This window comes from Henckelia pumila, chromosome 4 (genome assembly GCF_033568475.1).
Source record: "Henckelia pumila isolate YLH828 chromosome 4, ASM3356847v2, whole genome shotgun sequence".
Classification (NCBI taxonomy): Eukaryota; Viridiplantae; Streptophyta; class Magnoliopsida; order Lamiales; family Gesneriaceae; genus Henckelia; species Henckelia pumila.
The window spans coordinates 68,763,098-68,777,041 of NC_133123.1; the positions used below are offsets into that span (position 1 = coordinate 68,763,098).

Below are 13,944 nucleotides of genomic sequence, written 5' to 3' on the forward strand. Positions count from 1 at the left end.
GTGGTAATATTAATATATTAAAAATTTCTATTCAGTCTATGTAATTTTCAAATTTAACGAATGTAAATGTAAGTTAATATAAATTCGATGAGAGATGTACGTAATTTTCAAAGTTGATTGAATCTTTTTGTCATTATGATTAACCTTCCGAGAGATATATCATATATGTAATTGACTCTTTTAAAAATTAATTAATTGCCACCTATTAAAATAGGCATGATTTTTCTTTTTAATTCAAATGAAAGTATTTTTAAAATTTATGTTTGACTATGATTAATTTTTGAAATGCTCCGTGGAATCATGGTAACAGCACCTATCATTTTTGCTGGGTATTATATGTTACATACGAAAAAAATATCCTCTTTTTATATTTTGGTTCAAGATGTTAACTTCAATATCTCATTGTAAAAAAAAATGCAAATCTCATCAATATTTTTTCTATTTTGTGTTTTTATGATGGTGTTCGCGCAAACATGTGAAAAAAAAATAGGAGAGTATTTCTCACAATGTGACATGGAATTTTCTCATATTTTTTTCATGGAAAATTTTGATATTAGAGAATATATATTTTTAGATTGTAATTAAAGAATATGTTTATGGTACTGGGAAAAGTATTTCAAATTTATTAATCAAAATTAAAGTTCTATAATACATACCAGCCACTGTATACACATACTTTGTATGTGTAACATGATCATGTGAATTTTATGTATTGTATATAATTAATTTTTAAAATCCTCGATAATGATTTCAGTCAAACTTAAGAACAAATTGTATATCTATTTTATTATATAAAAGACGAGCATGTTATACTAACTACGTACTTTGATGACACCAAAAAATATTATTTTATAATTATCTTTTCCTATACACTATCTCCCTAATCATCCTACTCACTTCATGTATTGCTTTAAAAAAAACATATAAAAAAACCTTTTATATATACACACGTAAAGAATATGCATTTTTTATTAATAGTAATAAATTTAAAATGGGCGAAGCAATTATGAGATTAGAAAAATGTTTCATCAAAAATTAATAACATTACGATCGTTTGCTCTATTAATAGCGTAGATAATATGTGATGAAATTTTCCTCGAGCGACCCTCCAAATTTGCATGATTGATTTTTTGGGTTAGTTTATGCTATATTGGAAGTAGAGGTGATCAAAATTTTTCAAAACAGTTCGAATTGACCGTTCCGCACCGTCCCGCACCGTCGTAACTCGTTTTTTAAATAACCGCATTTTTTAAAAAAAAGGGGAACCGCCCCGCCGCTATGGTTCGGTTATAATTTTTGGCCCAAACCGTCCGCACCGCACCGTCATGTATAGTTGTATTTAGCTAGGGTTATATTTATAGCGCATTGTATATACATTATATACAATAAATTCCTATGCCGCATTCACTCTCTTCTCTCCCAACTCTTCTTCAAAAAAATTTCTCTCTTTTTCTCTTGTTAATCTATTTACTACTTCTATATATAATATTAATCTTCAACATTGTCTAAACATATTATAGTTGATTAACTTTATTTTGTCACTTGATTGTTATTTTATTTAGTTTTATTTTGTTTATTATAGTTTTCATTTATTGTTCTAATAATTTGAATAGTTTTATTTTTTTTTTCATTTTACTTATTATTAAAAAAAACCGCGAACTGATCGCAACCGCTTAAAACAGTCAAAAACCGCGAAAACGATTTTACATATAAAATTGTAATTAAAAAAATAAAATATAACCGAACCACAGTTGGCAATTCGGTTTGAATTTTTTATGAAAAACCGTCAAACCGGACCGTGATCACCTCTAACCGGAAGTGTTTTTTTTGCTATTTCAATACAATTAGATTCTCTATTTTAATACTATTAGATCATGTAGGACTCTTATATTTTTATGAAAATTGACATGTGTGTTGATGATCCAATGGTTGTAATTTGACCATATTAAGGGGAAAAAGTATTCCAAGCATAGCATATAATAATCCTGATTTTCTAATTATAATTTTTAATATCTAAATGAATAATACCCGATTATTAAAATAAGCAAACTCTATTAATTATAATCATCGGATCATCTACTATTACATAGAATCGTTACATATTTACATAATTTATATGTTTAAAATGCATGGGATATCTCCAGTCAGCTGGCATAGATTTTACTTAAAATGACTTATAGTTTATCTTACTATAATAAATTAAATTAAATATAAAAAACACGATCAAGCCTCACGCAAAACCATCAAGACGAATTCCATTTCTTTAAAAAATGCAATCTAACATACAGTTCATTCTCCAACACATTTTGTCAAAATAAATGTGCGAAAACATCGGAAAATGATATCGAATCGACTCAATCGACCCCAATCTAATGGACTTAAGAATCAAGAAGGTTTGTATTTGGTGTGACTACGAATTATAATTATCCACTCCTAAATCTCTCAGTGCGTCGGTTGCAGCATCTTTGCAGATCCTGTGGCTTCCCTTTGAATTTCTGATTAATTGCTCGATGCCATTACCAAGCAAGAGTTTTCTGTAGGTTAAACAGTGACTTAATCGTCTTGAATCGATAGAAATAACTTAATTATACACCGGTCCATCAAGTGTTGTGCTACCAAAAATGCTTACCTGTTTTCTGGATTTCTAGCCACCAGATTTCTGATCATAAAACAAGCGCTCCTTTGCAGTTGATCCGACTGTGGAAACCTCTGCATTGCTTGAATAGCGAGTTCTCCAGCTCCAGATTCAATTGCACGAGCTGCATTCTCGGGGGATCTTAAGCACAGTGTGCATATAATTGACATCACCTATCCCAAGTAGAATCAAGAATGAGTGCCTAGCAAGTGGTAATCTATGTCGAGTTCTCAAATTTCTCATTGAATCACATGATAAGCACCATGTTGGGAAGCAACAATTGGTACAACGATTGAATCCTAGAGTCTGGATAGCTGTTAAAACAAATTAAATTTCATTCTTATTACTGGTTATATATTTTGATACGACAAACATTTAATGAAGGTTCACGTGTTTCACCCCTAGTTACAAGAAAAATGTGTGATTTGCTTTATTGCTGACGACTATGGAGTATGGACATATTCATATCTATATAACGATGGTATTCCTGCTTGAAGCTAAATATTGGCTCACTATATACAGCTCCTTGCTTTTATAAGTCTGCACAATGTAATCTCACTAGTTCAGGAAAAACAAATTTGGCACTAAATTATATGGTCACCTCTTGAAGCACCAACGGATCATCAGATAATCTTGTCGAAAGGTTTATAAGCTTGTCCATGCCACCCTGTTCGACAATGGCACTTTTATTCTCATCACTTCCTGCCAGCTAAATAAAAACAATACGTTAGACATGCGCAGAAGTATAAATATCATGCTAAAATAGATTTTTTAAAAGGAAAGCTAAGAACCATATCTACAAAAATATGCATATGCACTAAGACAAATATCTACAAAAATATGCATATGCTATGTGGAATATTAATCGTCGTTCCTAACACCTTAACAAAATAATCTGACACAGCAGGGTACACATCACATTGTGCATTTGAAGTATAAGCAACGATAATATGAACACTGAAAGCAGTGAGGAATCTAAAACGTTGGCCCAAATCACTTGCAAAATGGATACTAGAGCGTGTGTCGCCATGTGTCATCATATAAGCATTTCTCCTTGTGAAAATTTCAAGAATGACAATGATTGTGAAAATAAGATAATTGATTATAGATCCTTAATATAAGGGCAGGAAAGGACAAAGGATATGGCAGTGTATCTACACCCGATCAACTGGTTACTGCTTTCTCAAATGTAAAATATTTTAACAGAGGAATACCATGCAGGACTGTGTCTATCTAGATAACAAATTTCCATCAAGCACATGAACAAACTCATTTAAAGCCTCCACTCTTGATTCTTAACGTGAAACAATGTCTATTAAAATTTCGGTTGGCCCAGAGAAAGGCTACAAATGTCAGTAGTCCTGAACATAATACTACTGCCAAGTCAAACTATATTTAGAAACACAGGATTTCCGTTTGAAGTAAAGTTTGCACCTTAGACAACAAAGAACAGCAAGTTCTTGCTACATTGTTATTGCCCTGTAGACCGCTATCATCAATGCAATGGAGAATCACACTGATACCCCCATCATGAGCAATCGACCTGCAAATCTCATCCTGCAACCATAGACATCTCTAAGTCAAAAAATCCAAATATGGAACGTTCTCATTTCATTTCTTGATACAAGAAACATATGCTTGATGTTATAACCTAGGTCTTACGGCAGAATGAATACTAGCCTTTGGTTACTAAATCGCCTTCACTTTTTACTTGCCTTCAACATTACAATTTTTTTTTTTTTTATGTTAAAAAAAAAACATTACAAATTTTGATGAAGGTCCCCTATCACCAAACATCATACATGTTTCAACATCCCCCCAAATGAATTTACCACAGGGAACTAGATTCACACGAACAAAAATACTTCTTAGAAAAATCTGGTTCTATGTCTTTAATTTTAACTCTAAGCGCCATAGCTAAATAGAGAAAAAAAAAGAAAAAAAAAAGAACGCAAACCATGCAATATTTTTAACCAAACAAATTTTGGTTTACAATATGTAAAACAAGTCACTGACTATTTGATACAACTAAAAATAACTTTGAAGAACTTACATTGACAGCAACAGCCTTCAAAGCTATGCTCGCGGATATTAGACTAGGTGAACTGAGTCCTTCACGAAGTGAGTCCACGAGAATTTTCGCAATTCCCAACTTTGCAAATTTTCTAGCATAACCAAAAACCTAAAGCCATAACACTATATTAGTTGGAAGTTGGAACAGATGGAAAAATTGTATGATACATAACAGTACTTCAAAATCATATCATCAGGCACCAAAACCACCAATAGGGTTAACATTAACATTATACTTCCACTTTCTCCGAGTGCGATAATCACGACACCAAATTGCAGATCTATCCATCCTGGACAAATTAACTAACAGTCTCAAAATTCACTTACTTGCGAGGCTACAACACGATTGTCATCAGATGTTAAGATGACTCGAATTGCATCATAAATGCGTGGAATGCTCTCCCCATTATGTTCTTTCAGAATCTGGACTATAAGCTCATCAATTTTCATGTCCATGAATGACTCCTTTAGAACTTCGTTGCCACTTGCAGCAGCAGCAACTACGGAAAAAGAACTATCCAGGATGCTCGCATCTTTTCTTTCCTGGCTTAGAATACCTACGATAATCTTTGGACCACCATTCTCCCTAAAAATTTCAGAGCTTGGAAGATCTGCTTACATACACAGTATATAAACACCAATCAAACCAGGCAAACAAACATATATCTGTGTCCGACCCAAAACTACAAAAATTCCCCGCATAATACACCATTATATGCTTAAATTTCGATGCGTGACATACTAGCGTGTCTTCAACTTCAAGATACTTCAGATGTTTGGCGCCTCAAGTAAGTCTTAGAGCTCGATATCACGACTAGCATAGTAAAGCTCTTAAGATTTCCTAAATCGGGATTCAAGGAACTACAACAAAACTTTAAATTCTAGTCGCCAAAAACTGTATCACAAAGTATTATACCTTGAATTAATGATGCCAAGGCATTCAATCCAGAAGACAATCTCGGATCGTGTTCATCACGCAGCTTGATGCAAATAGAAATAACCAATTCTAGCGCTCCACTCCTCCTGGCAATGGCCGCATTCCCCGATCCGTCATCTCTACATAAACCAGCTAATTCATCCAACAATTCCACGATTAGCTCCGATGCCTTTTCCTCTCTTAATCTCTCCAAACACACTATCACTGGATTGCTCTCTCCGGGAGCACAAGTCACAATACCTGGATAGAACAAGTAAAATGCAGATATTGAATGCAATAAATGAGCTGAATAATTGGAATTAAATCCAATTTCCAGTTCTAACCGGTGAGATCGACGCCTTGGACGGTAAGGGTTTCGATGGCGTCCTGGAGAGCTTCTGCAGGTTCCATACCGAGATCATCAATGTTCTCCCGAACCATTTCGTCGAATGCTTGCTGTGATATAGTTAACGCCGCCTTCGGAGGCCCCATTTCTCGCCGGCGGCCGACCGATCTGCCGCTACTGAAGCCTTTTGCGAGTGTACTGTGTGATATAGCACGTTTGTTTGTTGTGTCCGATGTGCGGGAAGGAAGATATTTGTATTTCGGAAAGGAATTATGAGCCCGATATATAATCGATTTATTTTCAGGCAATTTTCCAGGTTTCCAATCAAATTTGGGATTTTGGTGTATTATTACGATGTTCTAAAAAGTTATGGATGGACGAATCTTCGAAGTATACATATCGTGCATGTATAATTAAAATATAAATATTATTTATTGTATACATATTATATGTTTGTTTCAAATCAATTTAAATTTAAAAATAAAATGAGTTGGATGTGTTATTAAAATATGAATATTATTTATTTTATATATGTATTATATTTTATTTCATATCAACTTAAATTTAAAAATAAAATGAGTTGTGTGTGATTAAAATATAAATATTATTTATTGTATATATGGATTATATTTTGTTTCATATCAATTTAAATTAGAAAAGAAAATGAAAGCACAAAAATGAAGATTATCATGGACAAATGAAGTTTAAAATAAAGATACAGATTTTGTTTTTGTTTTTTGTTTGTTTTTTTTTTTTTTTCTTTTTTTTTTCTTTTTTTTTCTTTTGCTTTTTTTAGGGTATTTTATATATTAATCTAGACAACCATACAATCGAATTTTGCGACCGTCCAAATTAAGTTTGAACAATAATTTAGATACAAAAATTATTTCTTTAAAAAAAATTAGGTGAAAAAAAATGTTATAATGATACTAAGATCTCAAGTTCAAGACACGGGTCTAGGTTCGACTTTTACTTATAACAAATATTCTAGGTAATTTTATTTTTATTTTTGAAAAAAAATTTATTTATTATGATTTTATATATTCAAGGTAATTAAACACTTGCCCACAGGGCTTATGCGGGTTTTTTTTTATTAATTTAAAAAAATATAAAAAAATTCAAATTTAATATAAATAGTAGAAAACTGTAAAAATACAACGAATTTTTCTCTATATATAAAGAATTTGTCTATTAGACACCATATTTTTTTCTACCAAAACTCCCTTATGTGATTCAGATATTACACTTTTATTTTTTTTTGTGTTTTTTTTAATTTCGATATTTCAAATTGTAGTTTAATCTCTCAAAAAATTTTACAACCATGATATTACTCTTATTTGGATATAAATCAAATTAATTACAAAAATATTATACAAGAACGTAACGCGTGCATCAATACACTAGTTAAAATAAATCAATAACTCCGCTAACTAAATTTTAAATTAAAAATAGAATTTATATTAAAAAATATAATATAAAATAAATTTAATCGAAATATATTTATTTAGGTTAACTATTTTTTCTATAAATATAATTGATCACAAATAAATTTACTTAATCAATTTAATTTTTTTAATCGTAATTTTTTTATTTTTCTCTTCTTAATAATTTTTTTAGTTGTTCATCAAATTCAAAAATTAAAATTAAAATTTAAATTTTTCTAGAAAAATATCATATTAATGATAAATAATAATTTTACAAAATATTATTAATTATATAATTAATTAAAAAAAGTTACAACATGGGACCTGCAAATTGCAAGGTTCCATGCGTGAAAGTGGGGAAATTCTTAGCTGCCCTCCGAGACAGTGCCCGGAGGGCAATCCAACGGCCGGGCATTGTGCACATCACCATGTGCACCATGATGTGATGTGCACAATAGCCCGGGGCCATTGGATCTGGCAGACCGGGTAGTACCGATCTGCCTGGCATAGAATTTCCCGTGAAAGTGTCGGTAGCATCCATTGTCAGTATGAGCGAACAATGCATTTTTTTTTGTACCGTCTGCTCTCAATAGTGAAAGATTGAAATATTTTTGCAATCCTCTATTATTTAAATTAAATTTGAAATTTTTTTATTTTTTAAATTAATAATAAAAAAAACCCTTAACTTGATATGAATGGACAAGATCAATCAACATGTCAAATGATTTGACCTGCTGATGTGATATGGTCCGTTCAGATCACTCTGAGGACACTACCCTCGGGGTAGCATCGACCAAACCCCTATCAACATATTATTCTCCTTTTGCTACATTACATTAATTAATATCTTACTTGTAATAATTTAATCAATCAATAAATTAATAATAATAAAAATATTGAACCACTGCTGAGCCGATCTCACTAAAGTTTGGCAAAGAAACTATGGATCAAGATCCCCCACTATGGGGGTCCCACGGTAGAGGGTGTTGTGGAGGAAACTTTTGTTTTTTTTTTTCTTTTTTGTTTTTGTTTTTTTTTTTGTTTTTGTTTTCCCTTTCAAATTTTTGTATTTTTTTGTATGTTTAACTTAAGTTATTCGACAGGTTTTTTCTTTCTTTCTTTTTTTTTAAAAACAAAATTAGTTTTTATTATTTTCTAATTTACCCAATTTTATTTATTTTTACAAAAATTGTAGGGACGACAAAAATTTTCGAAATCCCGACCTTTCCTGAATCGCATCTTATTTTCGTCCCGAAAAAATCACAACCCAACATTTTCTCAAACCGAGGTTTTGCAATTTTTTCCGTCTAAATTAATATCGAGAGAGGGATCAGGAATAAAACATTATCCCGAGAGGATCTCGACCCCTCCTAAAATAATATTATAATATATTTTATTAATAATTTTAATAATAAATTTAGGTAAATATTATTGTATTTCAACACATATAACAATTAATTATCGATTTAATGCACATAATTTTTTATTGTTGGAAAGATATAGTATAATCACGAAATGATATTTTATTTTTGTGTCTTTTTAAAAAATTAAATTAATAATTTAATTAATTGATATTTATAATTATCTAATTAGAACATATATTTAGAATAAAAGATGTAATTTGACAATCTATTTACTAAAATTTATCCAATAATTTTTATCATAATATTTTATTAATAATTATATATATCATATGATGTTTTTCTTTTAACAAAAAAACTTGAAGAATTATCATAAATATTTTAATATTATATGCTTTAAGTCGAATATTTATTTTATATTTAGAAATATAAATTTCTAAATAGCATTTTTTAAATAAATAATCATTTTTTTTTTGTATTTTTTGAACAAAATCTTGAAAACTAAAAAAAAATCAGAATTTATTCTCCTTACCCGAGTGATCCTGAATATTCACGGTCCGGAATATTCAAGTCTTGAAATATGTCGGGTTCGTGTTACCGAATATTCCGGTCCCAAAATTTCAAAATTTCCTCTTATTTATTGTAAATTTTAAAAAAACTTGAATTGAAAAGAAAAAAATAGACGAGTTTAAATGTAGAAATTGGAGGCAAAAAAAATGTTTTTAAAAAAAAGAAAATTGGATTAAAAAATTGAAAATAAAATTGGATAAATTAGAAAATAAAAAATAAAGCCAATATTTTTTTTGTTTTTTTAAAAAAGTGAGAAAAACAAATTTGTTGAGTTAAAGAATTAAAAAAAATTACAAAACTTGGTGAAAAAAAAGAGAAAACAAACGAAAAAAAAAAAAAGAAAAGGAAAAGGAAGTGTGCTGTCCGTTTCCTCCACAGCAGCCCCTACTGTGGGAGGATCCTAATCCAAAAACTCTATACTTGATTCCATTCCATCCGAATATTGTGCAACAGAGCAGCATTCTCAAACCTCCCAAATACTCCTCCGGATTCGAACTACCGTTGGGCCGACCTTTGTGATAGTGATGGAGTGAAAAGTAATATTTTTTAAATAAAAATTAATATTTTTAACTGATACTACACAATATTATTATGATATCATTTTTATTCATAACATGACTAATGAAAAAAAATGATTATGAATAAAAATGATACTTTCGTAGTGCAAAATAATAATATTTTTGACAAAAATATTATATTTTTCATAATTTAAATTGATAAATCTGGTTGACAGAGTTGATCATGACTAGGGATGCAAATGAACCGAATCGAGCCGAATAATGGTAAAATTTTAAGGTTCGAATTCGGCTCGATAAGAGTATATTCGAGTTCGAGCTCGATTCGAAGTTCGATAATTTCAAATATTTTGGCTCGAGTTCGGCTCGAAATGAAGTTCGAGCTCGGGTTCGGTTTGAAATATTCGAACCTATTCGTGAACTATTCGGATATTATGGTTTGAAAGTTCGAAATATATATATATTATTATATAATTATATTATATTAATTAAATATTACGGCTCGCGAACTATTCGCGAACTATCGAACAGAATAATTTCGGCTCGAGTTCGGCTCGAAAAAAAGTTCGAACATGTTCGAATTTGGCTCGAGTTCGATAAGCTCGAATACAAATCAAATATTTATCGAGTGGGCTCGTAAAGCTCACGAACACGTTCGGTTCGTTTGCACCCCTAATCATGACACTGTAAATAATCGTTCATTTTTTATATTACGTAATTATATCAGAGTTGAGGGGCTAAATAGAATTTCTCATCCAACGTTGTTACGTCTTCCATCCGATTTTATCCGAGGTATTTCCCGAAATGCCCCTCCGTAAACCCCCACTGCGTGTCCTTCACACATTACCTCTCCGGCCGCCGCCGACAACACCACTGCCACCGCCTTCTCTTTTCTCCTCTCCGCCGGATACTCTCCTCGTCGATAAAGCCATAGCCTTTCTCAAAAGGCACGACCTGTTCCATCTCGACCCTTTAACTCCCCAATTTACTCCTCAGTCCGCCTCCTATTTATTAATCCAATCTCAGAACGACTCCATCGTGACCCTCAAATTTCTTGATTGGGCGCGTAAATTTCCCTTCTTCATCGATGACCTGCAATGTCATTGTCTCGCCATTCACATCCTTACCCGCTTCAAACTCTATAAGAAAGCTCAAGCCCTCGCGGAGGAGATTTCTGTGGCTTTCCCCGATCATGAGACGGAAGATTTAGTCTTTTCATGCCTGAAGGACACATACCAGGCTTGCAACTCGAGCTCCGCCGTGTTTGATTTGATGGTAAAAGCTCTTTCTAGTTTGAAACTGATCGATAGAGCTTTCAATTTTATAAGTCTAGCTAAATGTCACGGATTCATGCCTAGTGTATTGTCATATAACTCTATTCTAGAGGCAATAGTTCGTAGTTCAGCTCATGGACATGTAGAGTTAGCTGGGAATGTGTATCGTAGTATGGTGGAAAGTGGCATTTCTCCGAATGTTTTTACTTACAACATATTGATTAGAGGGGAATGTGCGAATAAACACATTGATAAAGGGTTAGGTTTACTTGAGGAGATGGAGAAGAAGGGTTGTTTGCCGAATGTGGTCACATATAATACATTGATGGATGCATACTGTAAAATAGGGAACATCGACGAGGCCTATAGATTATTACATTTGCTGTGGGAGAAAAAATTGGAGCCAAATGTTATTACGTATAATGTGATACTGAACGGGTTGTGTCGAGCAGGGAGAATGAAGGAGACTGGTATGGTTTTTGGAGACATGAGGAGGAAAGGCTTGCTTCCTGATGAAATTACTTATAATACCCTAGTAAATGGATATTGTAAGGAAGGAAATATGCATGAAGCTCTGTTTTTGCATGCGGAGATGGTGAGGAATGGGCTGTCTCCCAATGTGGTGACTTATACTTCTTTGATAAATAGTGTTTGTAAAGCGAGAAACTTGCATCGAGCCATGGAGTTTCATGATCAGATGAGGGTCAGGGGAATTAGCCCAAATGAGAAAACATATACGACTTTGATTGATGGTTTCTCTCAACAAGGCTTCATGGATGAAGCTTATAGACTTCTAAGGGAAATGATTAGTAGGGGCTTTTCACCTTCTGTTGTAACTTATAATGCATTGATCAATGGGCATTGTGTATCCGGTAGCATCGAAGATGGTTTGCAGTTGATCCAAGAAATGACGGTGAAAGGAATAAATCCGGATGTTGTAAGTTACAGTACCATCATATCTGGTTTTTGTCGAAATTCGGATTTGGACAAGGCATTTCAGATGAAAGAGGAGATGATCGAGAAGCGAATCTTACCAGATGCCATTACTTTTTCTTCTTTGATCCAAGGACTTTGTGGGGTCCGTAGATTAACCGAAGCTTGTGAATTATTTCAAGAAATGTGGAAAACTGGTCTGCTACCCGACAAATGTACATACACTACTCTTATAAATGCCTTTTGTTATGAAGATGATATTGGTAGTGCAATACGTCTCCATGATGAAATGATCACCAAGGGGTTTTTTCCTGATGTCGTTACCTACAGTGTGTTAATAAATGGGCTAAATAAAGAGGCTCGCAGCAAGGAAGCCAAGCGGCTTCTCTTGAAGTTGTTCTATGAGCAATCTGTTCCTTATGACTTGACTTATGATTTCTTGATTGAAAGTTGTAGTAATATTGAATTTCAAAGTGGGGTAGCTCTTATTAAAGGATTCTGTATGAAAGGTCTGATGAATGAAGCGGATCGAGTTTTTCGAGAAATGCTTCAGAAAAACCACAAGCCTAGTGAAGCAGTTTATAATGTTCTAATTCATGGTCATTGTAGACATGGGAACTTGCAGAAAGCAATCAATCTGTACAGGGAAATGGTTCACAAAGGACTCGTTCCCCATGTAGTCTCTGTTATTTCTATAATTAGAGAACTACACAAAGCAGGGATGAACAAGGAGCTGAGTGAAATACTACAAGATTTATTAAGAAGCTGTAGAATCACTGATGGTGAGCCGGCTAAAGTCATGGTCGAGATGAATTTCAAAGAAGGTAACATGGATGCCGTTTTTAATATCCTCACAGATATGGCTAAGAAGGGGCTTCTTCCAAATGCAATAAGAAGTTCTTGAGCTTGGGGATAAATTTTATGATCCGTGTTTGCATGGAACTCCAATACCAAACATCCATGGTATATAGGAAACTTTACACATGAAATTTCTGGACTACTGCTGTGAGAATGAGTGTCCTGAGGAATTGGGCCTATGGAATAGGTGGACATTAGACATCTGCCATTCTTTATTTAGCGTTTTATGATGCTCCGATGAGGATTTATCTCCTCTCCTTTTTTAGAATATCAGTTTGCTATATCTTGCTGGTGACGGCACTCAAACAGTTCATGATTCACAAAGTAAGCAGTTCAACTCTCCGATGGCTTGAAGCGATTCACAAAACGTACATGGAGGTGGCTGCTTACACCACTGTTGTAAGCTGTAAATAAAAGTATGAAATAAGATTTCATTTGCTATGATACGGAATTATGCTATTCTTATGTGGGAAAGATTCGTTTTTCTCTCGGCGAATATAAAGCAAATTGTCGTTTGGATCCATAATGGGTTTTCATTGCATAGGAAATACTAATCTTTTTCAATTATCAATCTATTGTTCAATTATCTTGTGTTCGAATCTTGGCTTTATTCATAGTGTATCAACTTTTTACCCTTTTTGCTACATAATGTTTACCATAAAGATTTGAATCTTTTGGAAACTTGTCTAACAGTCTAAGCTTGAAATAAGTTTGTGATCACTGTTGTTGAAAATTCAAATTTACTCCCCGCCCCAAGAAAGGATAAATAAATTCTTGAGGCGTGTAAAATGGTTATTCGGTAATGATTGTGTATCCACATGTCATAAATGATAAAACTTTGTCTTGTTTGGGAATCGCCTTTTTGACTTGAGGCATTTCAAGAAAATCGGCTGCGCTTTCCTTTCCCCTTCCATCGGTAATGATGACACCATTTGGCCAACCTGTTATAACATGTCTGGGCAATTAATTAGATGTCCTGTTTGAGATTTATGACAATTGCAATAGGTGGCTGGCTTCGTATGTTTTCAGCTTTACAAAG

The 13,944-nt window shown here is 32.9% G+C and overlaps 2 protein-coding genes across 2 annotated transcripts; one reads left to right on the forward strand and one right to left on the reverse strand.

The window, feature by feature from the left end:
• Nucleotides 1-2,229: 2,229 nt before the first annotated feature.
• On the reverse strand, nucleotides 2,230-6,298 carry LOC140859853 (uncharacterized). The gene is made up of 8 exons (XM_073262449.1): nucleotides 5,969-6,298; nucleotides 5,625-5,885; nucleotides 5,036-5,319; nucleotides 4,689-4,817; nucleotides 4,070-4,192; nucleotides 3,237-3,344; nucleotides 2,630-2,808; nucleotides 2,230-2,534 (listed from the first exon to the last, which is right to left on the reverse strand). Exons 1-8 carry the CDS (start codon nucleotides 6,114-6,116, stop codon nucleotides 2,411-2,413), a joined length of 1,356 nt encoding a protein of 451 aa, XP_073118550.1. The 5' UTR covers nucleotides 6,117-6,298; the 3' UTR covers nucleotides 2,230-2,410.
• A 4,305-nt stretch (nucleotides 6,299-10,603) lies between these two features.
• LOC140859852 (uncharacterized) lies at nucleotides 10,604-13,413 on the forward strand. The gene has a single exon (XM_073262448.1). It carries the CDS (start codon nucleotides 10,645-10,647, stop codon nucleotides 12,949-12,951), a length of 2,307 nt encoding a protein of 768 aa, XP_073118549.1. The 5' UTR covers nucleotides 10,604-10,644; the 3' UTR covers nucleotides 12,952-13,413.
• The last annotated feature ends 531 nt before the right edge of the window (nucleotides 13,414-13,944 follow it).

What these genes read in the sequence shown, in the direction of transcription:
- LOC140859853 (XM_073262449.1), bottom strand. Translation starts at nt 6,116, where the DNA reads ATGGGGCCTCCGAAGGCGGCGTTAACTATATCACAGCAAGCATTCGAC. An exon ending in CCAAGGCGTCGATCTCACCG is followed by an intron (nt 5,886 to 5,968) that starts GTTAGAACTGGA and finishes TGTTCTATCCAG; the next exon opens with GTATTGTGACTTGTGCTCCC. An exon ending in ATCCGTTGGTGCTTCAAGAG is followed by an intron (nt 2,809 to 3,236) that starts GTGACCATATAA and finishes TACTTGGGATAG; the next exon opens with GTGATGTCAATTATATGCAC.
- LOC140859852 (XM_073262448.1), top strand. Translation starts at nt 10,645, where the DNA reads ATGCCCCTCCGTAAACCCCCACTGCGTGTCCTTCACACATTACCTCTC.